This window comes from Haemaphysalis longicornis, unplaced genomic scaffold (assembly GCF_048455015.1).
Source record: "Haemaphysalis longicornis isolate Haplotype H1 unplaced genomic scaffold, Haemaphysalis longicornis Haplotype H1 scaffold_9, whole genome shotgun sequence".
NCBI lineage: Eukaryota > Metazoa > Arthropoda > Arachnida > Ixodida > Ixodidae > Haemaphysalis > Haemaphysalis longicornis.
In genome coordinates this window covers 63948614-63976173 of record NW_027526460.1, presented here as the reverse complement: position 1 = coordinate 63976173, position 27560 = coordinate 63948614, and the positions used below count along the sequence as shown (strand labels likewise).

General features: G+C 46.5%; 1 protein-coding gene across 1 annotated transcript; it reads left to right on the top strand.

Annotated features, from left to right (window-relative positions):
• Positions 1-585: 585 nt before the first annotated feature.
• Positions 586-26979, top strand: LOC144151929 (uncharacterized). The gene is made up of 5 exons (XM_077683101.1): positions 586-750; positions 21165-21325; positions 23947-24011; positions 26487-26570; positions 26703-26979. The coding sequence occupies exons 1-5, from the start codon at positions 655-657 to the stop codon at positions 26822-26824; spliced, it is 528 nt and encodes a 175-aa protein (XP_077539227.1). The 5' UTR covers positions 586-654; the 3' UTR covers positions 26825-26979.
• The last annotated feature ends 581 nt before the right edge of the window (positions 26980-27560 follow it).

Sequence of the window (27560 nt, the reverse complement as noted above, 5' to 3'; positions counted from 1 at the left end):
AAATATTCACCCGTTTTAATATTTCCCGTTAAGTATGTCCAGAAGATAGAACCAGCAGTGTAACAGGTTTTTGTCGTGTTTGTTGCACTGTTAAGCCCACTGAGGCGGATTGGAGCCTTAACACGACGGCCATTTTTTGATGGAGGCGGAAAACAAAAACTCCCGTCTGTTGAGATCTTGGCGACTGTTCAACATCATCAGGTGGTCAAAAATTACTTCGGCGCCGTTCACCCCATCGCGTTTTATAACCCGGGTGCTTCCCGTAAAACCACCGCAAATTTTAAATTATTATTTTGTGTTTATCAGATTGGGCACAAGAACACAAGTGCAGGGGAAAGCCGACAGGCGATTTTTATTTAACAAGGTAATCGCCTTACCAAATTGGCGTCTCTGTGCGCATGAGCTGCGGAACAAGATTTATTTATTAGAACTGGCCTATCCCTGCAGGCTAAGAGATAAGACTACTCTTGCCAGCGTCCTTGCTGTTTTACCTGTAGCATGAAAATATCCAGGGCCTGAGTATGTAGAACATCCGCTCATCTGTGTTCAGGGCACGGCGACGCAGTTATTTCGCCGCAACGCACCTGCACGGCACTCCGTTTGTTCGACTGCGGGGCTGCAGTTGGCCGCAGAGTTACACAGCTTTTTGCAGCAATGGCAATCACTTTACGAAGTGCGGCGGTCATCTTGTTTGTACAAATGTTATTTCAGTACAAAGAAGCTCAATGTGAAGTTGTGGATGTCATCAAGGTACGTACGTACAAAAATTACTTAGTCACGTGTTTTGAAAAAAAAGCACGCGGATGAAATATCTGCCGGTAATCACATCTACAACAACGTATGATGACGTAGAAAATAGAAAGCGGAGTATTTGTGCCTGAGCAGGAAGTAAACGCTGAAAAGAAATGTGTCGTAAAAGCTTTTGGATAAATAGTTTAGTCCATTGATAATCGGGCTGCGGACGTTTATAACGAATATGATGCCAAAACAGTATATCCTTTCAATTGAGAGGAGGGACAGGTGAAGAATAATGTCATTGGAGTCTCTGTGCTCTCAGTGAACGCACCGTTCACAGCGTCACTGAGTGGTGTGGGTCACATCCTATAAATATTGTGTTCAACTTGGGCATTAACTTGAGCCACTTGGTTCTAAATGATATGGGGAAAAAAACAGCGATAAAGAAGGACCAAGGAAAGAATACATAGACACAGCGCTACTGTACGTGTATCTTTTCTTTGGCCCTTGTTTAGCGCTGTTTTTGTCACGTGGTAATACGGTCAATCTGACGCTTTCAATGCATAACCAAAATTTGCATACAGGTATGAAGTAAATGTAAGCTGTCATGTTACTAAGAAGAAAATTGGCTAGCGAATACGATACTTTCTAATCGGATATTTTGGCGCAGCTGCTGATTGTTCAGCACACACTCGGGGTCCTGGCGTCGGCGGTGCTGAACCTCCGGTCTGGCAGCTCGTTTAGCTGCAGCAGCTGACGAGGCAGACGACCGGTTGCCTCACGCGCAGTTCAGCACTAACTCCTGATGGCTGCATTGCGCTGACGCAGCACTCACTCGCGGGTTCTCTCGACGGCAGCGATGATGAGCCTCTGCGTCGGCGGCACGAAGTGCGTCTCAGGAAGGGACCGCGAACTGCGTCTTAAGAAGCAAACGCACATTATCTTCCCACGCACGCCCCCCTCACGTTTTCGCGAAGTGTCGCGCCGTCGAGCGCTTTGTACAGGCACAACATACTGCCCCCTCCCATCCTCCACCGCACACTTTCGTGGAGCACTTGCTCGCGCCGCCACGGCGAACCGCCCTCCCCTCCCAATTTCGCGGCACTCTGCTCCATTGCCTTCTTTCATCGCTCGCTTTTTCTTTCTTTCGTCAGTCCAGCCACTCGACGGTTTTCCCAACGTACGCTTGGTCACGACGACGCCGACGCGGCTGAGCCCAGGGTCGCGCGCCAAAGGGCTGCGCCCTAAAATACCCACCGCTGCCACAGTCTTGTAGTATGGCAAGTCTTCAACAAAGAAAATAACAAATTTTGGTACCTGTAAGTTACTAGTTGGTAGATAGACGTAGGCAAGGGGCCAGGTATTGCTTACAGCGCAACACAGCAGAAAGTAACTATGTAACGGTGCCAATGAAGGTACCAGCCACGTAGTTACTTGTTAGAAATGCTTCACCCAGTGAGAATGAGGAACGATTAACCGGTTTGTTGTCAACGTGCATACTGCGCAAGCATTCGCCCCAGTCCCAAATAATATTAGATTGTCTTGCGCAGAAATGTGCCGAGGTCAATAAGTGACTTCAGCTCAGTAAGAGTGGCGTCTTTTAAGAAACCTTTGCAGGATTATCGTGGTGCCACCACCGACAGGATGGCGCCAAATCAATGCAACAGCGGCTAAAAACTGTCACCGGTGTGTTAATCGGAGCATTGGCTCCAGACGGTGAAATGTGATGCTTTTCCTTTACCTGTTGCTCTATTCGTCTCTAAAATCATGGGCTGTTGCTCTTGTCATTAACTTAGTATGGACCCATAGCATGATTACAGTTGATGGGTGCACGTTTCGCCTAATGTTACGTACTAAGGTTCAACGTCGTAACCCACTGCGCACACCTTGACCAGCAGTGTCTTTGACGTTCTGTGGCTTAACGCAACGGCTGCCACACGTTAGGCGGGAATATAGCCCTCACAAAGGTCATTGGCCTGGAGTTTCCGTCACAGCCACAGAAAAAAGAATGGAAGGAGGCAAAAAAGGAAGATGACGATGTTACAGGACTGGAACGCCATTACGGTTTATGTGATCGCCACTGGACTTTAATAGCAGATACGGGCCACCCAAGGGTGAATGACAAGGCTGTCGTGAAGCCGTAGTAACTTAGGGAACCGAGAATAAATGCGAAGAAAATGAATTATAATCATGTCGAGAAGATACGTGGTTTCACTATGCGCTGTGCCGAGCTTCCTTCAACCGTCGCTGCCTCACCCGGTAGCGCAGAAGTCGGCAGCAAGCCAGGGGCTTTTGCGGCGGTCGGGGCCCTGCTTCCGCGCAGGTGTTCAAGTTTCTTTTCTGAGATTGGCAATGATGGACCGGTATATTCGGCGCCTCCTTGTTTTTTAGTTACAAATGCTTCAAACATTTTCCTCTGTCCCGTGCCCAATAATGGCTGGTGCGTAAGTATAAGATTGGGAAGCAGGAAGCGTCTGTACAGGGAGTGACGGGGAGGCTTCCTCAGTAACGATTTTGGAGAGGCTGTTTTGGCCCTTATTATTATACGACCGCGGTGTTTATTATTATACGACCGCAACACAGGCGGAGGGAAACCTGCGAGTTTTTACACAAGGCGGTACGGTTGGTCTTCTATCCACTGTCTCCCTGCGACCTTCTCTCCCTCCACTGTCTCCCTGGACGGTGTCGGAGAAAACAAGCAGGTCGTGAAAACACGTTAGGAGCTGTGGGTGGCCATCCACTCAGCGGAAAACAAAATAATATGTGAACATGGAGTTAGCAGTATGCTTCAAAGGCGGATCGTTCACTCATACGACCTATTTTTCTCACAACGTGTCGCAATATCTACATCTGCTCTTTTTATTCTTTTACTTGCATTTCCCTCCCAGTGTTTTAAAACAAACTTTTATATGACTGGGTGAAATGAAAATTCGGTGGTTCTATGTACGTCGAGAACTCCACTGCCGCAACTTGGTGCGCAAGCATGAGAAAAAAAAACACAGGTTGGAGAGGAGTTAGAAATAAAAAGAGAGAGATTGCTCAAGAGCGCACCCACAGCGAGCTACCTCGTGAAACACATACAATGACGACGGCGGGCAGGGGTTGCCGGCGGTGCGGGCGGGGCAGCGCGTGAACGTGGCATTCGGAAACACCGGCCACACGTGTTACCACGAAATGGGTGGGCCACGTGCCGTATACGCAGTCTTGAGGAGCAGACAGGTGAAGGTCTGTGGTGCCGTGAGCAGGAACGCGAACAAAACAAAATACCACCAACACACGACTTAAAATGAAAACATATTTTAATGAGCCATAAGAAGTAATACACGGGTAAGCAACCCGCCGTACGTTACCGGTTCACTGCCTAACCTTCTGGCGGAGTGCATTTGGGCGTTCTTGTTGGCTTCGTCATTTCATCTGCGGCATTACCTGTGTCTATTTTGTTTCTTTTTTGTGTATTATTTCATTTCCTTGGCCGTTTGACTATATATTTATAGCCAGCACCATGCTTCCCTTTGCGGAAACTATTTGTAACTGAATCGACAGGCTCTCCTCCTGTACTAAATTGATCAAGAAGATGGGGCTGTCTCCAATAATACTAATGGGAAGGCGTGTTCATCCACCACACTCCACCCCTCACAAAGGAACAGCCTGTTCTAACAGCGTTCGCGAAACAGGACCAGTTTCGGACTAGTCTTAATTCGTTTTATAATTAGCTCATCTCATCGCTTCTCTCCTGCTCGTCTCTCAAGAGCACAGATTTGGTGCTCCTAATTCGATGAAGCCAATTCGCTTGCCGATATGTATATAGACGTAGGTATTTTCCTTTTTGCGGGTGCGACTTTTTACTCGCATTATAATAGAGAGAGTGCGTCTGTGGTCGCATTTCTTTTAGAGTATAGCCTGCACGCGTGAGAAGGTGACATTTTCGTCCTCCAGCCTGGGATGCACCTGTGTGGTTAAAAATTTGGTTCACAGCAGCTCAAAGTTTGAAACTACGCCAAATCCTGAAGCGAAAAGATCGTTTTAATGCTGATGTGTATATTACCAAGCGAAACATCTCTCCGTAGCCAGGAGGGCCCTTCGCAGGAACTAGTGCGCATGCACAAAAGCGCCAGTTGGAAAGGATTTTGTTGCAAGAGGGGAAGGATTTTCCTGGGTCTTTCACCTCAGAGTAACACGTGTTGGTAACGTGCGTGCACTCTCGCAGCGTCGACGTGTATTGCACACGCGCAAGTGTCAGGGAGCGATAGCAAACAGGTGGCCTGGTTCTTTCGGGGCGTACGTGTGACGTAGCACAACCTGCGGGGAGTGCGCACGCGCGAGATGTCAGGGAGCGAGGTGAAAGGGAACGTGACGCACGAGTAACGGTGCCTAGAACGTCGCCGGTAGTCCGCCCACCGCCGACGTGCCGCCAGCGTAGGCGACCATGTCAGATTGACCCTGCAGCCCGTCCATTGATGCTAGTTTTGCGAAATCGCATGGGCGGCATTTAAATGACCACTTTTGATAAACACCCCCCCCCCCCCCCCAAACGTGTCCGTTTCTTTATTCCTGTGCATAAATGAACGCATAAAGTCACGCGTAATTGGGTAATAGGGTTCGCAAACACGCTAAGATGCCCGCGTGATAAACCTTAAGATAAACACCGGTGCCACCCTGTTTCAGCTTCACCGTACAACCACCTCTCAAGCAGTAACGGCCAAATATTTTTTGAAGACTAGCAGTAAATATCTCTTCTGAGAGGGGGCTGTCATGGTTCAGAAGGCTACCCCGAAGCGGAGTGGGTTGTCGAAGCATCTAAAAAAGAATGTCGGTGGTAAAGAGGGATAAAATTAAATTTGCCTCCAAGCCATGGCAAATGTTCGAATGCCGCGAAAAGGAAGAGTCTTTTTGGCGATAATTCAGCCGCATCACGCTGTTTTTAGTGAAATGCAATCGAAACAAACAAAAAAACGTAAACGCACAAACCACCAGATCTTTTTTTTTTCTTCTAATTTTAGGCTTTAACGCACAGAAGCGCCTAGCCTTCTTAGGCGCGCTGTAGTGGACGTCTGCGGATTGACTTATGCCAAATGGGTATCTTTACCATACACCAAAATCACGACTCACAAGCGTTTCCGTTCTCCGCCTCCATCAGAAAAACGGCCGCGAAGCAGGGATCGAACCCACATCCTCGAGTACGTCAGTATAACGCTTCAGCCACAGCGCCACCACAGCGGGCCGCCTGCGTTCATACACGACATTCGCTTCTCGTGCAGGGAGGTGTTGACTGAAGACGGCAGCAGCTACGATAGACTCTCATTGATTTGATTTGATTGATTGTAGGGTTTAACGCGCCGACGCAACGCAAGCGATGAGGGGCGCCACAGTGGAAGGCGCGGGATTAATTCTGACCACCTGGGGATTTTTAACGTGCGACAAAATCTCGTACGCACGGACGTTTTTGCTTTTCGCCTCCCTCAGAAAAGCGGCCGCCGCGGCCGGGAATCAAACCCGCGACCTCATGCTCAGCAGCGCAACGCCTTAGCCACTGAGCCACCGCGGCGGGTGATAGGCTCTCATGTGCAGCATAAAATTTCAAGATGAACGAAACAGACTGCAGCGGGCGGCCCTTTAAAGCTTCTTCTACGTACTTCGAGATTGAAGAAGAAGAAAAAAGCGTGTTCGCACCAGGCCAAGGGTCTGTTCATTCTGGCCTGTGCCCACTGCCTGCAAGCAGTCGGTGCTTATGGCAACAGCACGCCAACGAGAACTCGCTAGCGCGCCAGTGCCAGCCTGCGCGCGTTTTGTGAACTAGTTCGTGTAGCCATGAACGTTGCGGCCCCAAAAAAGGTGAACTCAATATAGAAAAAATCGGCGGAAAACAAAAAAATCACCGTAACAACCAATCACGAAAAAGTGTCACATAGGATACGCCGAAGTGACGTATCTAGCGCATGTGGCGGTGGTAGCGCGGCCGACGCAGACCGTCGGAAGTCGAAGTAGCCGCAGTCGAACTATCGCCGACCAACCACTAAGTCCGAGATAAGGACTTTTCGGGTTTGACTAGATATGGCTAGCCCTATTTGAAAAGACATCCCCCTCGCGAGGGGCACGATCAAATGCACAGCATTTCCGAGGGGGTGCGCCGGCAAGTCGTATCTCTTGATTGCGGGACCCGTGTCGCCATCTTTTGGAGGCGCGGGACAACTTGTGGCGCTTTCGAAACAAACGAGAAATGAGTGAAGGATATAAGGCGCGTTCGGTGCGTCGAAATGTGTGTCGGTTTCGTGGCTCGGTCGGTAGGGCGCCGGGCACCTTGCGTTCCGCCCGCGGCGTCATGGGTTCGAAACCGGGCGCCGGAAACTGTTATTTTATTTCTTCCTGGCTGCGGACTACGACAAGGCGCGCATGCGGACTACGACAAGACGCGCATGCGGACTACGACAAGGCACGCCAACGCCGCGTGACATTGTGAGTTACTAAAATGCTATGCATTTAAAAAACTTGACCGTCTCTATTAACATGAAACCTCAAAAGGGGTGAAGCGTGCACTGTTCAAGTATATTCTTGGCACCTTGGCGTTTTTTCCAACGGAGATGAAGCCGTTGCGGGGTAAATGTATACAGCTCTGCTGTAAGAGTCTAGTGTCTTCAAGCACGAAGCGTTCTAGAGGGAGGCGTTCGAAAACGAATGTCCAGAGTTTTAGTAGCGTCGCTATATGAGGGTAGGACGAGGACAGGAGACGCCGACAGCCCAATACCCGAAGAAGCTTCCCTCCTAAAAATACTGTCTTCGTTATGTCAGATGAAGTTAGGTTAGGTTTACGTTAGTTTTAGTGTAAGTTTATGTGAGCTTCTATTGGGTTCAGGTTATGTTTTTTTAGGTTAAGTGACGTTGAAAATAGGCTTTTTAGGTACACCATTCGAGGGAACGACGAGAAACAGACTCGCCACCGCTCAAAACCAATGGGAGACGACAGCTGCAAGTAGGGGTTTCCCTGCAAGGCAGGCAGAAGAGTAGCCACTTCCGGAATTCTGCGATCACCGTGGAAAAAAATTTACCCGCTGGACAAGGGCAAAGACCCAGCAGGGAGAGCAGCACGAAGTGTTGAAGGAGCGCACCAGGATGACGCGGCCAGGCCATCGAGTACGCTGCGCTAGCCTGTGCGGGAGCCAGCCGTCGTCGCGTCGGTTCCGGCTTCCTAATGGCACCGCCGACGTGTGCGTTGGCGGCTGCAGGGAAGGCGGCATGGCGCCATGGTGTCCGAATGAAACGAAAACCGGAAGCGAAAAACGAAAAAAAAAAAACGATATTTCTGGCGGAACGAAAACGAAAACGTAACAATATTAATTATTCCGTTCAGGAAAGAAACCGAAAAAAATTCGTTTCGGTTTTCGGTTTGAGTGGGAATTTCAGGTATTTCAGGAATCATTTCAATTTCCATTCAGCGACATGGACAATTGCGTTGATTCTCTGGCATAAAATCGTCCTTCGTCTTTCTGGCACCCACTCTCCTTCGGAAGGCTTGCTGCCTGCTCCCATACGCTCTTCGTTTGTTCCGATAGGCGCAGTGCTGAGCTCAACGCATAATTGCCGTGGTCATTTGGCTGCGCTGCAGACTTCACGGCCTTGTTTATTTATTTATTTGGTTAGTTTAATAAAATACCTGCATTAGCCCTACATTGTTTAGGGGATGGGATATATGTATAATAAACACTAATATTCTACAACAAGACATAAAAACAATGAGGAAAAAATACAACCTTTGGTGTGAACATACACCACTACCAGCGAGAACAGCAGATTACAGCCTCACTAAATGCAAACAGCTACAACTCATGTTGCACTTGTAAGCAAGTGCTGCGAGAGTGCAGCGAAAACATTTTATAAGCAGCGGAAGCAACAGTTTCGGGCAGGGCAGTATTATTTCTAGTAAGTTTTCGAAAATACGCTTCCAATGCGGATGTGCGTCATTATATTCACAAATTTTCGTGCTGTTATGCCTTCACTTGGATATATATCGATGGGGGTTGGGGGTTGCTGTAGGTACTGATGTTAATCCATTGTTACCTATTCTCATACAATATCTTTTAAGATTAAAAACAGGAGTTTTACAGTGTTCCAAGAGACAGACCATTTTAAACTTTTAACAATATCATCACAACTGTATGAGTTGCTCAGAAATTATATTTTTCAATAACATATTAGTCACGACTTCACCTTTTTGAACGAAATTTGATAATTCTCAATCTTTCCAACAATTTCACAAATGAATTTTTTTTGCGCGGAAACACGAACCGTTATGAACCGTTACGAACCATTATTTTTTTCGTTCCGGAGCTGAAACGGAACGGAAATTTTGTTTATGAAACGAAACAGAAACCGTAACGAAAAACATTTCGTTCCGGCACCCTGATTATTGATGGCGCCTTCGTCTAGTGCCTACGCCCCCCCCCCCCCCCCCCCCCCCCCAACCTGAGCTTCGACGGCTCCCGCACGGCAAAGTTTGCGGATGCTCTCGATGCCTCCGGCGCCCGAAATGACACCCCCCAGGTCAGAGGCTGACTCCTATTGCGTGGGATACCACGATGGTAGTCGCCCAGACCCCACCCAGTAAAGCCCGGCGCAGCGACGCTGCCGTCCCCTGAACTACAAAGCGCAGCGACGCCACGCGCAGCGACAGGGGAATACGGTACGGGGATAAAGAAAAAAAAACAAGAACATCTCGCATCTTCAGGTACCTGCACATGTTTACTACGAAAGAGCAGAGCGTGTTTCCAAGAAAGCGTGCTTCAAGCAGTCGTCGATGAGTAACATTACCCTTAAACACGTTCGAATTAAAAAAATAGGCTTACACTGCAGTTGTGGGACCTGAGTAACACCAGAGTCCGTCAATGCTTTTCCGGACTCTGGTACACTATCTGTGGCAAGTTATATTCTTCACATTTTTAAGAAGGCCGGCACGTTTATTGCATAGTTATACAGTAAAGCCCGCATATATCGAACACTGATATATCGAATTAATTCCTATATCGAACCCTTGTATAATTCTGGTAAAAATTACATGCATTTAAAACTTTTTATATCGAACGCGATTTTGCTCACAATGGATATATCGAACTCGCCCGCGCTGGATTTTTCGCTCTCTGTAGGCATGCGGCAGGCTTTCCCGCAATACGTCGGCGCGCAGTATTGGCGCGCGTGTCGCTTGCGACTCTCGCGCGAGCTCGGGTGCGTCAAAACCACTGACCTCCACTAGCAAAACTAGTAGAGGTCAGTGGTCAAAACCGGCCGTGGCAGAGAGGACCCGCTCCACGCATGCATTCCGTTGTAGCCGAAAGCGCCACAATCCGCGCGGCGGGCTGCGGTGTCACCGAACTAGTCCGCGCCGCTCGCTGCCCGCACTTGCTCGGTTTGATGGGTTCGCCGTTATTCGCTTGTATCCATGCTTGTCTCCGCTCTGTCGAAGACGCCGAGGACTCCGTACCGCTTCCGAGCACGAGCGAAGCCGTCGCTGCCGTGGCCCTGCTACGGCGGTACTTGTCGACTGTTTGTCGACTTGTCGATTGTTTGTCGATTGTTTGTCGGCTTGTCGACTGTTTAGATACCGTGGAGCAAGCAGCCACCAGCAACGCGTTGTGCTCCAAAACGCAGGCTGCACTCACGCAGTTCTTCCGCCTCAATAAAATAATGTTTTCTTTCCGAGAAAGTATCGTACCAATAGTGATCTGCAGGGTGGTGATAGCTCAGCGTTAGCTCGTGACTCCGTCGGCAAGATTGCTCTCGTATAACTTTTTTTTGCTTTCCTTTCTATATTGAACTCTTGCTATATCGAACTATTTTACAATTCTCGCGCTGTTCGATATAAGCGGGCTTTACTGTAAAACATTCTGCTGCGCCTATCTGAAATCTCCCCCTCCGGTTCCCGTATTCGGCGAAATGCGCGGGTCTCTTGCAACCATCCCCTCTACTGCACACGCGCACTCTCAGTAGAAAATAAGCGCCATACTTGCGCCATGTGCCTACATCCAACTGACTGTTTTGCGAAGCTCGCCGACAGAGATAAAAAAACGCTGGCAGCAGCAGGCATAAGCCCGTCTGTGTTGGAATGGTGCTCTTCGTTTTGTTGTATTGAATTTTTTTATACCCCTGCTTGTCAATGACTCGTGTGCAGCTTTTTAAATGCACCTGTATCCTGATTTACTTTGCCACGTGTTCACCTTGTACCGTCCGACAGAGGACATCGGCATGACTGCTATTGAAGCTTTTGGTGAAAAGTGCGAACCGAAACGTTTAGTAACGTTCTCTTTGCACCTTTTTTGAGTAGTTTTATTGATTCATTGTAAGGGATTTGGGATTAATGTGATCCTCTCCCCGCTACAAACAATAGGGAGGCACCATGTGAACGCCGCTTTCTTTGTATCACGATGAGAGCGATTACCCTACTCAAGCCTGATGACAGTGAGGTCAGCGCCAATGTTGGCCATTGCAAGAAAACATTTCTATCCATGCAAGAAAACATTTTAAGAAAGAAAAATTACGTATAATATATTTTAGTGTTTTCAAATGACCCTTAACATATTGCATAGAGTCATGCTGTTTCACCTATGCATCATAGCTACCACACAAATATTCTTCAGAAAAGAGCCTTAGGAATCATGGTATCAGCTCCAAGGACTTCACCCTCAGCACCAATTTTGACGAACTCAGCATAATACCTTTTAGCGTAGTTCGCGATTACAAAACGGCCGTTCTCAATAACAGAGTTTTATTTCTGAACACACCTTACCCGTCATCAATTTTTTATTGCCTTTGCGCGATACACGACATGCATGCCATAACAGCCTCAATTTGCCAAAAGTGTACAATTTATATTATCATCGCCTAATATCTTTTATTGGTGCCAAAGTATAGAACCACCTACCAATGGATATAAAGTGTTTGTCAAATTTTTCACTGTCGTTAAAGAAATACCTCTTTTCCAAGTGTTGCACTTCTCCTAACGTATAGAATGTTATTGTTTGTTATCTAAGCCACGGCCGCTGGATGAAAGGCGCACTGACGTGCGGCCTGCCGCGTGCCTCCAATGCGGCGTGAGTGCGCCTAGAGCCAAATACTGCCACCGCGGCGCCACCGTTCCGGGACTGGTTGCGGTGAGCGCGGCCCGCGGGACGCCGGCTTTTGGGCCGCTTATTTCGAAGTGTGGGCTTATCATCGGCGTTCCACGCTCCACATAAGACATTTACCAGCACTAATGTTACGCCTGTTAAAAGACAAACACGATTAGCGGCGGCCGAGCTTAATTTGGTCAAGATGGAAGTTAAATTCCGTTCGCAGCAGCAGCAATACGCGTTGATAGTGTGCCTTCTGTCTCGCATTGCTGTGTCGTTGTGTCTCACATCGCCGGGAATGCTCTTTGTGACCTCACGCCCGGCAGAGATTTACATTTTGTCTGGAAGCTGCGACTGCAGAGAATATATTAAAATTCCGGACAAACAGAAATAATGTTTTTGTGACAGCGCTTGTTATTTATGAGTGCCAACACTTCTCAATGTTTTCAATGTTTAAGACATAACCAACTTTTATGTAGGTTTTTCCTCGTGCACTAAATAAAACACCACAATTCGTATTAATCTCACGGCACATATGACTTGATTACACGTTGTTTAGTTATGAAGTAATACTAGTATCATAGCTATGTCGGCCCTTTTTATTTTGATATATATATATATATATATATATATATATATATATATATATAGAGAGAGAGAGAGAGAGATAATGAGGTTCGATGGGCCAGTATAAAAATAGTGAAAGAAGTCGACTGACACGTTTCCCGTTTTTGTTGCCAACAGAAACGGGAAACGTGTCAGTCGACTTCTTTCACTATTCACTATATGTATATCCTCCTGAAATATATATATATATATATATATATATATATATATATATATATATATATATATATATATATATATATATATATATCTATATATATATATATATATATATATACTAGGGGTGTGCGAATATTCGAAACTTCGAATATTCGATTCGAATTTTTTGGTATTGGATTCGATTCGAACGACACTTTTATTGTTCGAAATATTCGAACCACCCAAAACTAAAAAAAAAAAAATTCAGAGCGTGTCTGTATCGGTGTTTGTTTACAGTGGACTCTCGATGATACGATTCTGGGGGTGCGAATTTCGGGATGATACGAATTTCCGAGAAGTCCCGGCGAAATTGCATCGTTTGCAATGGAAAAAATTTCGGCTGTTACGAACGGACCTGCGCGGCCCGGGGCCGGCGGAAGATACGAACGAGCCGGCGAGGCACCCGACTGCCGAACGAGCAAGTGACGGCTCTCGCTCCCCTGTTTGTCACTCTTTCTCCAGAAACGGCCGGGCTGTTGTTTTCTGCTCGCGAAAACGCTCTGCGCACGCCCAACGCGCTGACACCGCCGCGAAACCACCCCCACGCTGCGCGCGGCGCGGCCGGCGGCGTCAGCATGGCGTCGGCTCCAGCCGCGAAGTGGCGCGGGCGCTCGAGCGACCGCTTCTAACCGCTCTTTAAAATGCGGCTCAAGGGAGACACGAAGTGGCTTGTGCGGTAAAGGAGCTGATAATGCTTGCGAAAACGGTACTATAAAACATCATCCGCGCCGCTAGTGAAAGCGCCCATAAAATATTTGTCGGCGTGCTAAGCCTAACCATCTCCGGCGGAGCCAAGCCGGCTGTCTCGATCTCATCGCAAGTAGTCAGGCTCCTCCATTCTGCCGCGCGCGTCATGCGTCATTTTCTGACCGAGGTAGGCGCTACCGCGGGAGCGAAATCGTCGATGCGGGCTTGAAAATACAGCGCTCGCAGAGCCGAGACGAGCGAATCGCGTGCAAAAACGCACCATGCGGTTCACGCTTGGCTGTTGCGACGTGTAGCGAGCTTGGTACAGCGAGTGAGGAGACGAGCGTGAAGTTTTACGTGCTCAAGAAAGGACTGCTTTGCGACAGGGGGGTTAAAAAATAAAAAAAAAGCAGAAAAAATCACGAATTTCTTCACGCGAAAGTAGGAAAAGAAATAAACGAAAACTTTTTGGTCTGCGTTGGTTCATACGAATTTCGGATGATACGAATATTTTTCGCAGTCCCGCGAGATTATTATCATCAAGATTTTACTGTATCAGCGCGCGGCAATGTGCACGGGCTCGGGCATGCCAGCTACTAGTGTCTCAAGTGAGCGGCTGTTTTCGGTATCTGGTAAAGTGGTGACGAGCAGGAGGTTGTCACTGCTCCCCGAACATGTCGAGCAGTTAACCTTTTTCCATGTTAACATTTAAGTGAGTGCACACCTTAACCTGTTGAGTGCAATGGTATTGTGTATACGTAATTCCTAATTTTACTTTGTGTGATTTGTTGTGCAATAAAGTTGCAGTTTTGTGTCTCTAGATGGTGAAAACATTAATTTTACAAAAAAAAAATAAGTATTCGCATTCGAAAAATATTCGAAAAATATTCGATTCGATTCGAACTTCGTTTTTATTATTCGAATTCGCTTCGAAATTAAAAAATTGATATTCGCACACCCCTAATATATACATACATATATATATACAGTTGAATGAAAAGCGATTCTAGTTTCTACCTGATATTTTTACTTCCCTGTAGCCTCGAAAAAATTAAGGAAAGCAGATGGGATGTCCGGGTCGACAAAAATTTTACAAAAATATTTGGCGAGCTCGGCAAGCTAAATTGTTGCCCGGACACAAAAGAAAAAATCGAAATTGTACAGAAATTCCAAAAATCGCCTAATAATGCGTAAGCATTCAAACACCGCTTTCCCACTTCACATTTTCTTCTTTTCTTTGCTATTTTAAACCAACAATGTAGATCTTGAATGTCATAATTATTAATTGTTCTAACTGCGTGAATTACGCATTATTTGTGCAGATACAAGGCATTGCACTTCTTGCATTACATAGAGATAATGCTTGGGTACTCAAAAAGAAAGCTGACGTAATAACAACGTATGTGAAAATTTTCCTACGCTACGAAAATTAATTCGGATTGAAGCGCAGTATGCTAACAGTTAGTTGAAGCTTTTATTTGAAAGGAAGGCCATAGCCAATGAGGGGGTGGTTGGGGTTATACAGAGCAAAACTACCGCAACGTCTTTAGAGCGCGCTAATTTGATCGCATACTGGTGCTGCTCCAGGAGACCGGCCGTTAGCTTCAGGGATGAATGCATATGGGTTTAAATCCGCGATGAAATAACGGAGGAAATGTACGTAACGCTTCTCCTCATCGCAAAGTTTGAAAAATGCTTAGCAGCCAGGAAAGTGGACCGTACGCACTGTTTCTTGAACACAGCACGGTGCATTTATTTTTCTTTCTATACAGCCTCTGTAAGCAAGTTTTCAGTAGCGCGTTAAAGGCATTGTCGTGCCTGCGAAAATAAAACAACCCAAATCTCTATGCGCGGCAAGACATGATCGAACCAGTATAAGAGTATCAAAAGACACGCATAGCAAAATGTCTAGTCTTTTCAAATCCTTTTTCAACCATCCTATCGTGTGTCCTCGTTTCATGATGTGCGCATTCCGCCCGGCCAACATGTTTTTGCAAAGAAGTGTCTTTAGGCAAGCTTTAATCCGTCGCTGGCAAATATGCATCGCTCTCCCGTGTGTCGACACCGCGTTTCCCGAGAAACGGTGACATTTTAAAAATTTCGGACAAATAAAGACCCACCAAATACCTTCCGCTTGAACTGTAACTAATCAACTTGCGGCTTTAAACTGTGCAACGCGGTTTACGTGCTGTGTGTAAGACGCTTTTAGACAAAGCTAACCGGTGGTTATTATCTTTTTGTTGGATATTATCTTTTTTAAACAATGTTGTCGAATATGGAGCATCTTTTTAGACTTGTTAGATTGTATTGCCTATATCTCATTCAAGAATTATTTTAGCTTCTGGCTGCTTCAGTCACGGCCGGGCGGCTGGATCGAGCGACAGACTGGCAGACATAGATACATACGGACAGACAGTTTTCGAGGTTGAATAGCCCAGGAAGGACAACCACATCTTTAAAACCCGTGCGCTGGCTGTGTCGCTCAGTCGGCGCAAGCGCTCGCCTACGGGGACCGCCCCGCTCCGTCCCGAAACCAGTCCCCGAACGCTAGCGCCGCGAGGGAGTCAAGCGGAGGCAAACGTAAACACCGCCACTCACGCCTTCGCCCGTTGAAATCCGGGCGACGGAGGCAAACGTAAACACCGCCACTCACGCCTTCGCCCGTTGAAATCCGGGCGACGCGGCAGGCCGCACCTTGCGTGCGCTCTCATCCAGCGGCCGTGTCTAAGCTATCCTGTTTTAAATGCATAGCATTTTAGTAACTCACAATGTCACGCGGCGTTGGCGTGCCTTGTCGTAGTCCGCATGCGCGTCTTGTCGTAGTCCGCATGCGCGCCTTGTCGTAGTCCGCAGCCAGGAAGAAATAAAATAACAGTTTCCGGCGCCCGGTTTCGAACCCATGACGCCGCGGGCGGAACGCAAGGTGCCCGGCGCCCTACCGACCGAGCCACGAAACCGACACACATTTCGACGCACCGAACGCGCCTTATATCCTTCACTCATTTCTCGTTTGTTTCGAAAGCGCCACAAGTTGTCCCGCGCCTCCAAAAGATGGCGACACGGGTCCCGCAATCAAGAGATACGACTTGCCGGCGCACCCCCTCGGAAATGCTGTGCATTTGATCGTGCCCCTCGCGAGGGGGATGTCTTTTCAAATAGGGCTAGCCATATCTAGTCAAACCCGAAAAGTCCTTATCTCGGACTTAGTGGTTGGTCGGCGATAGTTCGACTGCGGCTACTTCGACTTTTGTTATTGTTTGTTATCTATGCTATCCTGAACGGATTGTGTACAAATATCATTTTGTAATGGTTCCGTACTAGCCTTGTCGGCTAAGTACCTAGATGCGCGATTCACAGTTTGTGTCATGTATCTTCTGGAAAAAAGCTTCTTCTTCTTCTTCTTCTTCTTCTTCTACACACCGGCACAATGTTCATGGTACCGAAGCTAAACCTACAGAGCGCCCACCCAAACATCCACAACTAAATTCTCCGCACTGAAAACAAGCAACAATAACAAACTCCCATCGTCACTGACACTATCACTTATCCTTAAGGGCGCCGCAAGCCCATAGTATTCCTCACCCGCATTGTATGCAGACCCTGCCCCATGTGGATTCGGGTGGTATTCATTTAGAACGGGGTCAGATAGAGCAGCCTGGATGACCTGTAGCCATCTCTGCCTGGCCGTGGAACAACCCTCAGCTGCCTCTGCACAAGCGGCAAACGCTTTGGGCGCTCTTCCCTCCGCCCCACTGCTTTCGACATGTTCACGCCTCACCGCCTGTAGAGCCCGGGTATACTTTCGGTGGCAACCAGCGCCATCACATTTATTTCGCTTTTCACGATTCACTTCAGCTCTCAGAACTGCCAAGGGCCTTATAAAGAACACGCGATCGGGGACTCGACATTTGCTGCCACATTTACTACGGGCCCCACCCATGAAAGTTTAGGACCACTTGAAGCAGCACTCCCCGAGATTGGTGTCAGAAAGACAGCACTTCGTTGACTGCTCCAGCGTCAGGCGAGAACGGGAAAGCCAGTTTCGATCTTTTAGTGGAAATTAGAGCTACGGACGATTAGCTGCTGGGGAGAGCAGGCACGGCAGTGTGTTTGCTCTCAGTGTCAGTATGCGTTATCGTTATGGAAAATATACACTGGCTCCCTGAAGGACGTTTTGGAGTACGGTGCACGGAGGTTTTTTGGCGCGGTGACTGATTATTAAACTTGGTCTAAGGCGCAAAAACGATGGCCCAGTTTGGGGAGCAGACTCCCGTTAAGGCGGTCTCGGTTAAACCGAATTCTCGGATACGGCGAACAACTTGGGTACGTTTGTTTTCTTCCCCAGACTAAACGCAAAAAAAAAATCCGCTTAAGACGAACCGCCTCATCCGTACTCTTCTGTTAAGACGAACATTTACAGTTACACCTTTACAGCTGACACTTGGCGGGGCATTCCGGCGACTGAAGAAAAATAAAAAAATAAAAGAAATAAAATGTGGCAAGGTCGTGGAGCGAATCTGCATATCCACTGAATGAAACGAGAAAGTGAAAGAAGCGCGAAAGACTCGCGAGAAAACCCTCCGGTCTCCCGCCTCCTGCAGAGCGAGCAGTGACTAAAAAAATGAAATAAAAAAGGTGTCCGGCTAACCGAGTGAGTGAACGAAACACCCAAAGCAAAAATTGGCCGCGTATCTGCTCCCTTCGCTGCAAGTGTCGACGCAAGATCATAGTAGACTGGCGCCTCTGGCAACTAAATGCATCCCTTCTCTTTCCCGGTCGCACTTCATGTTGTTCCTCTCCAGTCTTGTTCCTTCTAAGATAACACGCTGCAGGTTTGCTCAAGTCAATTTAAATTTGCCGCGCTCAACTTCTACAAGTCGGGTGCCTCGATGCCAGTGCTGCCGTACGGCGGAGGCGCGCGTGAATGGAGGCAGCCGACTACAACGTTTATAGAACCACGTTGCCCTGCTCCACGAGAGTACCAGGCGGAACGCGAAACCTATCTAGTGGAACCTTCCGTTGCTGTTGCCATTTGATTTTTTTTTAATTCCGCCAGATGGCGCTCGCAATAGCAGGCAAGGGTTTTTGCAGTTGATGTATTTTATTTGCTATCGCGAAAAGCAGGCATAAGTAATTTTTTTTAATAAAGGAACACTGAAATATCCTTAATGTATTGATTTTCTGCCTTATATTTGAGTGATGTCTTGTTATTATTCAGCAATGTTGACATGTATGAACAATAACACCGGACTTAGACGTTTAGATTTGGCTGTGAGTATATGACTATTGCGCACCATATGTTCAACTTTGGCCGGCTGGCTAAATAGAATCACAGACAAACAGACACTCAGACAGGCAGACCAAAATTTTCTCGTTCAAGTAGCCCAAGAAACACTATCGTCTGCAAATGAAGACGAATGAGCAGCGTCTGGCTAAAGTGTGAGGGGAAACTGCTAAGACTTCATTTCACAGCGCGTCACCACGGCTCAGTATGTCTTACTTCTCCTCTCACACTTTTGCCGTGCATTGACGGTGAGGAGCACCATCCACCTCACACTTTCGCCAGCGCTCCTCACGAGTTTGTGGCTCATCCGAACCACGTGACATTTGAACTGGGGGTTCAAACATGGTTTGCAACAACATGCTCGGCAGTAGCGAAACGCTGCGAAATAACGGCCGAGTATCGCGGAATACCGTGCGTTCGCTGATCACGTGATCACTTTTTGAGACGCAGCTGCTATGCGCCGTCACCGAGAAGACTGCAGTTTACGGTGCGCACGAATTTCGCATTAGGGAGTATAGTAACGGTGAAGTGACTTTTTTTATATTGCTTATTTTTGGTTTTTTGAAATTCCGTTGGACGAATTAGTATATTGAGGCTATCATAACGATTAAATGCAGAACGTTTGGCCAAATATGCATTTTTGTGGAAATCCAGGGCCTAACAGCGTTTTCGCATTTTGGCGCCATTTCTTATTTCGTACCGGAAAAGCTCTTCTGCAAAGTTTTTTCATTCAGTCATCGTTTTTGGGGGGAAATGCATAAGATTCATCATTTTAAATTTCGGCAGTTTATTTTTATTAAAATTTTATATTGCCTACTGTTATTTTTTTGGTTTTTCAAGATCCTCCCCCACGAACCATCTCTATTTACGCAATTACAATGGTTAAATGTGGAACTTCCGCGAAATCTGCATTTTCGTGGGAAGGCATGGCGTTACGCCGTCCCGCTTGTGTGGATACTCCGCGTAGAATGCAATTCATCAAAAAAAAGTGGCGCATCTTCACTACTGGTCCAAGGCTGGAGAAACAGAAGACGTGCGGGCTGACCGATTTTCTTTTGATTCTGTTAGGTTTTGATAGGTTTTCCGATGTTCTTGCTATGCTGGGCTTCGTTTGAGGGGCTAGGCCAAGTGTAGCTGGGATTCCCAAATTCACAAAGCATCCCAGAGGAGACGAGATAGATCGACCCCCAGCTCAGCTGTTACTCTAGGCTTTCACTGATAGTGCAAGGTGCGGCAATATTTTGTGAGGTACTACTGCCAAGGTACGGTAAGTTTTAGCAAAGGGCAAGTGAAGTCAAGCAAGTTTTCACATGGCCGTTCTGATAGGTCTCCCACTGACCGCGGATCGCATGAAAAAGGTAGCAGCCGGACTCTCTTAACGTTAGAAGTTTTCCACTCCTCAGAGTCCGCGGTCATTTTGCCGGCGATTCCGCTGTACTCCTCATCACGAGTGCAGTACTCGGTATCTTCTGCTCTTCGCTGCCGTTTAGGCGCAGTGGCTTCGGCGTGATACTCTTAGTTGGATCGCCGCCGTCTCATATGTTCTCGGGTAGCGATACGACAGCGTTCGCGCTGAGCTTCTTTTCGGTGAGTTTAGTACTTCTCCCGCCGACCCGTGTTTTGCCGGAGTGTAAACGATGTGCTCGGCGTGGAGTCACGAAACTCTTTGTTTCGCCGACAAAGTCACTGCGTCGGTGCAGTAACGTCATAGCTAGGTGAGGCTTGGCTCCGCCTAGGTAGCTGCGCGAAGGATGTGGCGGGCGCCTCGCGCCGGAGGAGTTTTCTTTTCCTAGCACCACCGGACCAAGCTTACGATTAAACACCTCTGCTGTTAAATAACGTTTATTTGGACATGGGACTCACTGCTTTTCTGGAGCAGAAAATTAGAATGACATGTCTTCTTGACCTACTCTAATTATTTAATGAGCGTACTAACGGAAGATGATAGGTGTAACATCAAAAGACAAGAATAGAGCTCCGCTCTATTCTTGTCCTTGGATGTTACACCTATCAAGGTCAGTGAACAAACGCGTGCTATGGACACATTAGTAGAAATTCAGAAGAAGAAATGGGCGTGGGCAGGCCATTGTAATGCGAAGGCAAGATAACCGTTGGTGATAAATGGTAACAGAGTGGTTCCCTAGAGAAGACAAGCGTGGCAGGAGACGGCAGAAAGTTAGGTGGGCAGATGAGAGGAAGAAGATTGGTGGTATAAATTGGTCGAAGTTTGCATAGGACAGGAATATTTGGAGATGGATGGGGGAGGATCTTGCCCTGCAGTAAGCGTAGACAGACTGCTGCTGCTGCTGATGATGGTGATGATGACGACGACACATTATTTAAGCTTGCCTCTTGTCTTCTTGTCATCCTGTCTTCATTTATGTTCCAAATATGTTTGTACTGACTTGTTCACACGATTTTTACCAGCTAGAAATTGTTTAATTCGTTTTAACACAATGTAACACACCCACTCTTGCTTATGCCCATTCGTGGCTCGCGTTATTGTTTAAATAAATGAGAAATAAATTTCAATCCCACAGATGATTGGCAACTTTAGAAAGATGACGGCTATTCGTGCACCGTCCTCTACGGCTGGCGACGACAACCTGGAGTGCCTGAGAGCAGACCTCACCGAGTACGACCCAGAAGCTGGCACGGGAACGTACATCTGGTATCTGCAAGATATCGATGGCAACGATAAGTAAGGCATAGAAGATAACTTTGCACCTCACTTCGGTTTGATCACGTGGGTTAGAAAATGTAAAGGGGAGGGAGAGAGGGAACTTTGTTTTGCAGAAACAAAAAGCGAGAGAAAGTGGTCGGATTCCCTATTTCGGGATACCGTTTGAGCTTGCTGCCTTCTCCGCGCTGTCAACAAGCCGCGTCTGAATTTCGTTGCTGAGCTGGACAGTTCTTTCTCCCAGTGCTCACGGGAGGGTTGAAGATTGGGCGAACATCTGGGATTTTGGCAGGTCCACACCTTGTGGTAGATGGTACATATCTCACTGCAATGTGAGCAAGTGGCGCTGTAGAGAATGGGGTTGTTGGCGTGAAGTTCAGGTAGGTGTGGGAATGTGTTCCTTTGCAAACGTCTGCGTTTATGCTCCTGATTCTTGGTGAGCGACACGTGGGCATGAGAATACTGTTGGCAACCCAACTTCTATTTGTGTGTGATGCTCTGATACGTTACGAGGGGACGGGCCACTTGCAGCAAGTCATTTTGCCGTGCCCGGTAGGCTAATCCTCGATGTGACGTGTAGGCCACGACATTCCCACGAAGGGGACACTTTCATTGTGTGAGGAACAAAGATCGAGTAAACGCCAAATTGCACGTAATCATCATGCGGAAAATATTCACACCTAGAGTTTTGTTTTGTTTTGACATGCTGTTTTCAATTTGGCAACTTCATTTCGTACTCTGTGAGGTAAATAAATTTTCAATATAAGGCTTTCCCCAAAAAGAAGTGGCGTTTGTTTTTTGACTTGACAGCAACGAAGAACCATTCGTCTCTGGAATGTCTATGCTGCCCCATCAAGTTTACCCGATACCAGGCTACATAACTACAATATAGACGATACTGATTTTTGAAACGTTATATTCCATACTGTACACCTGAAAGCTGTCGCCGCAAGTCGTAACACCCTGATGCGGTCACCTATGAACTTATTTCACAAAGGAGAAAGCGGATAAACGATTGAAGCAATCTCCACGCATGCTTGCCGTTATATTCTTCAGCCGTAAGGGTAATACAACGGTCGGTGTAGTTGCGCGGTGCGTACTTTTGGCATGTAACTCGACTTATGCTGTAGTAATGATGTATGCAGGTGCCCTTACATCGCACCGGCTGCATAGCATGGGATCCGCATACAAGTAACCAGTTCGCTACCGGTTATGGGCAGATCTACACATTCAGGAAGGCGCCTAGGTGGCCCATTGCAGTCGTAAATATTCGGCAGTGACAGTAAGTACGCTGGTAATTGGTGAAACCTACGGACGCCTCCAGTCGCATTTTAAGCATGTACGCTGCTTTTTAATTGTTCCCAACTTATTTTAAGACGAAAGAATTCAGAGCCGAATTTTACGAAATATAGCCGTTGTTTTGGTCCGATCAAAAGAATGGCCGCTGCAGCAAAGAGTAAAAAAAACGCAAATGCGATGCGCGGGAATTTGAACCTGGGTCTGAACAAGAGTTGCGCGGTGCTCTACGAACTGTGATATGTCCGCGGGCAATTAAAATAGTCCACAGGAAAGTGAAATTTCACTGCTCGAAAGTGAAATATTCACAAGACTTTTGGTCGTCAGCTGTCACCCACGGTGATACAAGATAAGGCAACATAGATCCAAGTAAACTCTCTTTTGCAATCTTCGTAACCACAGCCCGTACTAAACGTATGGCTCTATCCTTCTACAGGCAAGGTTGAGTGCGTTTAGGTTAGCTGAACAGGCGATAGTTCTGCTTATGGTTTCGGCTGTACCTAGACCTCCAGAATGCAGGCAGCATATCGCTTGCCGTGGTGGGGTACTTATCACCATTGGTTAATGTTATTACCAAAGGAGCTGGGGATCTGAACTCTTTATCTGTGATGACAAAGTTATTTCCACATAGCAGCAGCGTGTCCTGCCAAAGAAGTATCATGTGGCTATGGAAGGGATAGTTTTTTCAATCGTGGAGAAGTTTCTTTGACTTAAGCTACCTTTATTTGTAATATAGTGATCTGCGATTTTTAAGCGAAGCTTTCTATGACCAGGTGAAAGGAAAACAAGCTGGTTCCGTGTATGTAAACCCCATGCGCATGCGCGGAAAAAAATGAAGTGCGAGAGGAGTTAGAAATAAGGCACCAGAGATTGGCTGGGCGAATACATGACGCAGCTTCACTCTCTCATCTATCGATACTGGTAATTGAGAACGGTGCATTGGAAGGAGCGAAAAAGAGTCCCACTCACCGCAGAGCGTGCTGTCAGCAAGCTACTGCCTGAATCACAGCTCAAGTGGAAGCGGTGGGTAGGGATGCGAGCGGATAAACGTCAACCTGGAAATCGCAAGCACCAGCCATACGTCCTCGCTTTGGTGCTAAAGCATCTGTAGGGGGTGCATGGGGGCATTTTTTATACACCCCAAGGACCGGGCTGCACAACTTTGCTTTTTATAACTGGGATAATAGGATGCGGCTCAGTTATTCTTAATTAGAATGTTTCCAGCGTTGCAAAAGAGCGACAACTTCCCATCGTAAAAATAAACGGAATGAACACGCGCTGCAGATCTTGGGGTGTATCTTGTGCAATCTGCTTCTTTTTTGAAGTAACTCGTTCTCTCATTCCAGGACAATACAGCATAATATTTCAAGAGGAAGCTCACCAGACCGGGTTCAAGTCGTCACTTCTGCGAGTAAGAAAAGTGCTGCGAGATGGGCAATCACCTCGTGCATATCACATGTGCAATATTCAGTATTCAGAGAAGTATTCAAATTTGTTCCCGCGCAGTATGCACGGGAACAAAACAAACTAGGGCTATGAATACCAGTCGAGTTTTATTCGAAATACATGCTACGCCAGTTATTGAGCTGGCATGGTTATGAAGGATTTCAGTATGGTGTTATCAACACTTATCTTTGACTTCTGTAAGCCTACAGGGAGCAATGGCTGGAGGCAAGTCAAAGTTTAGTGTTCTAGCTTTCGCTGTCTAAGCAAACAATATAAACTTGTGAAGCAAAAATCATTGCTTTATCATACCCTCATTTATACTGCTCGCAATTTCAACACGCGTGTTCGGCAATTTTACTTTTAAAGTGCACACTTGTACGGGTGGGAATATAGCTACGTGAATTAGCCTACCGCGGGCAGTGATGGCCTAATTTTGACGAGCCCAAAGGTGTGACAAAAGTAACAAAATATGCGAAATAGCCTCAGTGCTTGTTTGGAGTCCCAACTTTAGAGTTTAATGCTGTTGATTGATACCTATATCAAGCATGGAGGTAATGGGTAAAGTGTAGGTATTTTATTTTCCACACGTGACAACCGCAGTCGAGCGCAACAGACGATCGGTTTAAGTGAAGTAGGTTCAAAATATTTACATGACAATATAGCTGATCACTGCTCATCTGTCCTATAGCCATGAACTACGAAGTTATCAGATATATTCCAAAGATTTTGGCTGTGCTAAGGTTATCTTTTCTGTGACGAAAAATTATTTCACGAATGATGACCGCCGATACAAAAAATCGGAGGGCACCCTAGAACTTGTGGCTGTCATAGCAGAAGCCTGAAAGCGTACTTCAACACCACAGAAGCGTTGTGCCTTGCGTTGTCGAAAGGCCTTCTAATCTTGCCTCATCAGGCACTTTGCGTCGTGATCCGCCTTGAAGGGACTCTGCAAAACTTGCGATTAAAGCTTTCACTCGTTCCGTCACGACAGGAAGCACGGCGAAAGCTATAGTTATCGCCAGCGCGGAACGGCACTGCGTGATTTTCTCGTCGCCACAGATCAGCCTTGCGTTTCCGCTTTCCTTTTGTAGCGATTCTTGTAAACATGGCTACCGAATGCTTTTATTTTAACCACTGTAATTACGTCATTCGATTGATTGATTGATTGTAGGGTATAACGCGCCGACGCAACGCAGGCGATGAGGCGCGCCGTAGTGGAGGGCTCCGGATTAATTTTGACCACCTGGGGATCTTTAACGTGCACCGAAATCTCGTACACACGGGCGTTTTTGCTTTTCGCCTCCATCAGAAAAGCGGCCGCCGCAGCCGGGAATCGAACCCGCGACCTCGTGCTCAGCAGCGCAACGCCTTAGCCACTAAGCCACCGCGGCGGGTAATTACGTCATTCGAGAAATCCAAGAACCCCAATACCGCGATAGGGAGAAAAATATTTTGAGCAAGTTGGAATGGGCATAGAGCAGCACTTTTTAGGCTGGGGTAATTTGTGACCCCCTATTCTAAGTTTGTGCATGTGTTTGTTGAATATGTTCTGAAAGCGTGTAGGATATAGAAAAAAAACTGTAAGAAAGTATTGCAGGGTCCTTTTGCTATTTCTGTGCTGGGTGAAAGCCGATCTCAACCAGTTACCGTGTCGGTGTATTAACCTCAGCCCGTACAAATTAATCTTTTCAAAGAACCTTTTAGGCTGAGTTTAATTGCACAAATTTGTAAAAGGGGAAACGAACATAAATTCCTGTTATTAGCTATTTTCGGGGTTGCCATTTACGTGCAAGTTCTTCTGCTTCAGACTCAACCGATTTATTTTGGTCTAAAGCAACCACAAAAAATGTCACCTAAATTTGAAAGCAATGCAGGAATTGTTTTGATATAGCCTTAATTAAGAAGATAAACATTGTAAGTGTTGCTTGGCTAGAAGTTAATTGTCAAAAACAAACTGTTGACAACATAAAGTCCCGTATTTTGACCCGCCGAGGGCGAACAAAAACTATAATTCAAAAAATGACAATGTGAAAAAAATGAATTTTTTACTCGTTTCCGCTAATGCATATAAGTTAGGCAAAAACCAAATGCATAACCCAGATGCACAGCCAGGTCAACCGACTGTCTAGCTTAAGTCCCGCTGATATTCCTTTTATTTTATACCTTCTTTTTTTTCATGACATCGCCTTGCAACCACATCACAAGTCTTTAGTCTTTCAATTTAAAAATGCCTATTCACTCATCAGCTTGTGGAAAAAACGTTATTTCAATGATACCAAAGTGCTCACTTGTGCGGAATGCCGCGTTGCACTATGTGCATAGTCATGCATCGTACAACACATCGTGAAACGGAGAAAGAATTCGGCTCTGTTAGTTCAACCAGCTCAACTTAGTATGCCTTCTGTAATAATACTTTTTTTTATTGACTGTTGCATTCCAGATCCAAGCGCCCCTTTCACTGCTGTTGTGCCCTACACAGACTATAAAACCTGCTTCATTCTTGAGACCAAAGAATTTGGGGGTCGTAAGCAAATCTTTTTTCTTTGTGCCTTTTTTGTTTTAAAAACAACCCAGAAATAAAAAGAAACTGCCGAAATATCTTTTAGAAGAAATTATATTCTACAACGGCCTAATTCCTAATATTTTTTTGTTTCAGAGTGCATGTTGTGGGCCAATGACACATTTAAAGACAACGTTCCAAAAAAATGCCTCTCAAAGTACAGAAAATACTGCGGCGATGGTGTTTCGCTTTACAACGAGGCCTGCAGTAGCCAGTAGTTGGACGTTCCTGTTCTTGACTGGCCATTGAGCCTAGTCTCGTTTTTGTACCTTCGGCAAACTACAACTCCAATAATCATATCTCAACCACTGGCTGTTTTGACTGGGGCATATTCTCTTTAAGAATGTTCACATAAGAAATTGTAGCTGTAAAATTTATAACTGTGTTCATTGCACTAGAAGGCTATTGTCACGTTTAGGCTCACGCACAATTTTGTTGTTCGTGGGTTTCAGGAGATTGGGAATGCCCCGAAATCTCCAAAAGAGTTGGATGTCAACTTATATTTGTCAATTCTTATAAATGGGGTAGTTTATGTTCATGCTTGCCTTCGATTTGCGACTATTTAATACGGAACCTCCACTGTCCCAAATACACGAAGCAAAAAGCTGGAACAGTATAGCGAACGTAATGCTATGCCGGCATCCCCTTCTAGAGAACTTTAAATTTCGGATATGAATGTTAATCCAAGAACAAAAAAATCCCGCCATATCTTAACGAATTGAATGATGATGCGAAGCTAAACTGCTTATCGGTAAAACCGTGAAACATTCGCCCACAAATCACATAAGGACTCGACACATCAAGCTTTTCACCGCTCCGTTGACAAGCCCGTCGACGACGTTGATGTTTGTGGTGATTATGTAGGGCTTGTTTGGGACGATGAGAATCTCCATGGGTAAGTTGGCGAATTCGGTGTGTGACATTTTAGCCACCTTGGCCGTCGCCTTCTGCAGA

Coding starts and splice junctions, on each gene's coding strand:
- LOC144151929 (XM_077683101.1), top strand. CDS start 655: ATGGCAATCACTTTACGAAGTGCGGCGGTCATCTTGTTTGTACAAATG. Junction 21,326..23,946: donor GATATCGATGGCAACGATAA/GTAAGGCATAGA, acceptor CTCTCATTCCAG/GACAATACAGCATAATATTT. Junction 24,012..26,486: donor TCAAGTCGTCACTTCTGCGA/GTAAGAAAAGTG, acceptor GTTGCATTCCAG/ATCCAAGCGCCCCTTTCACT.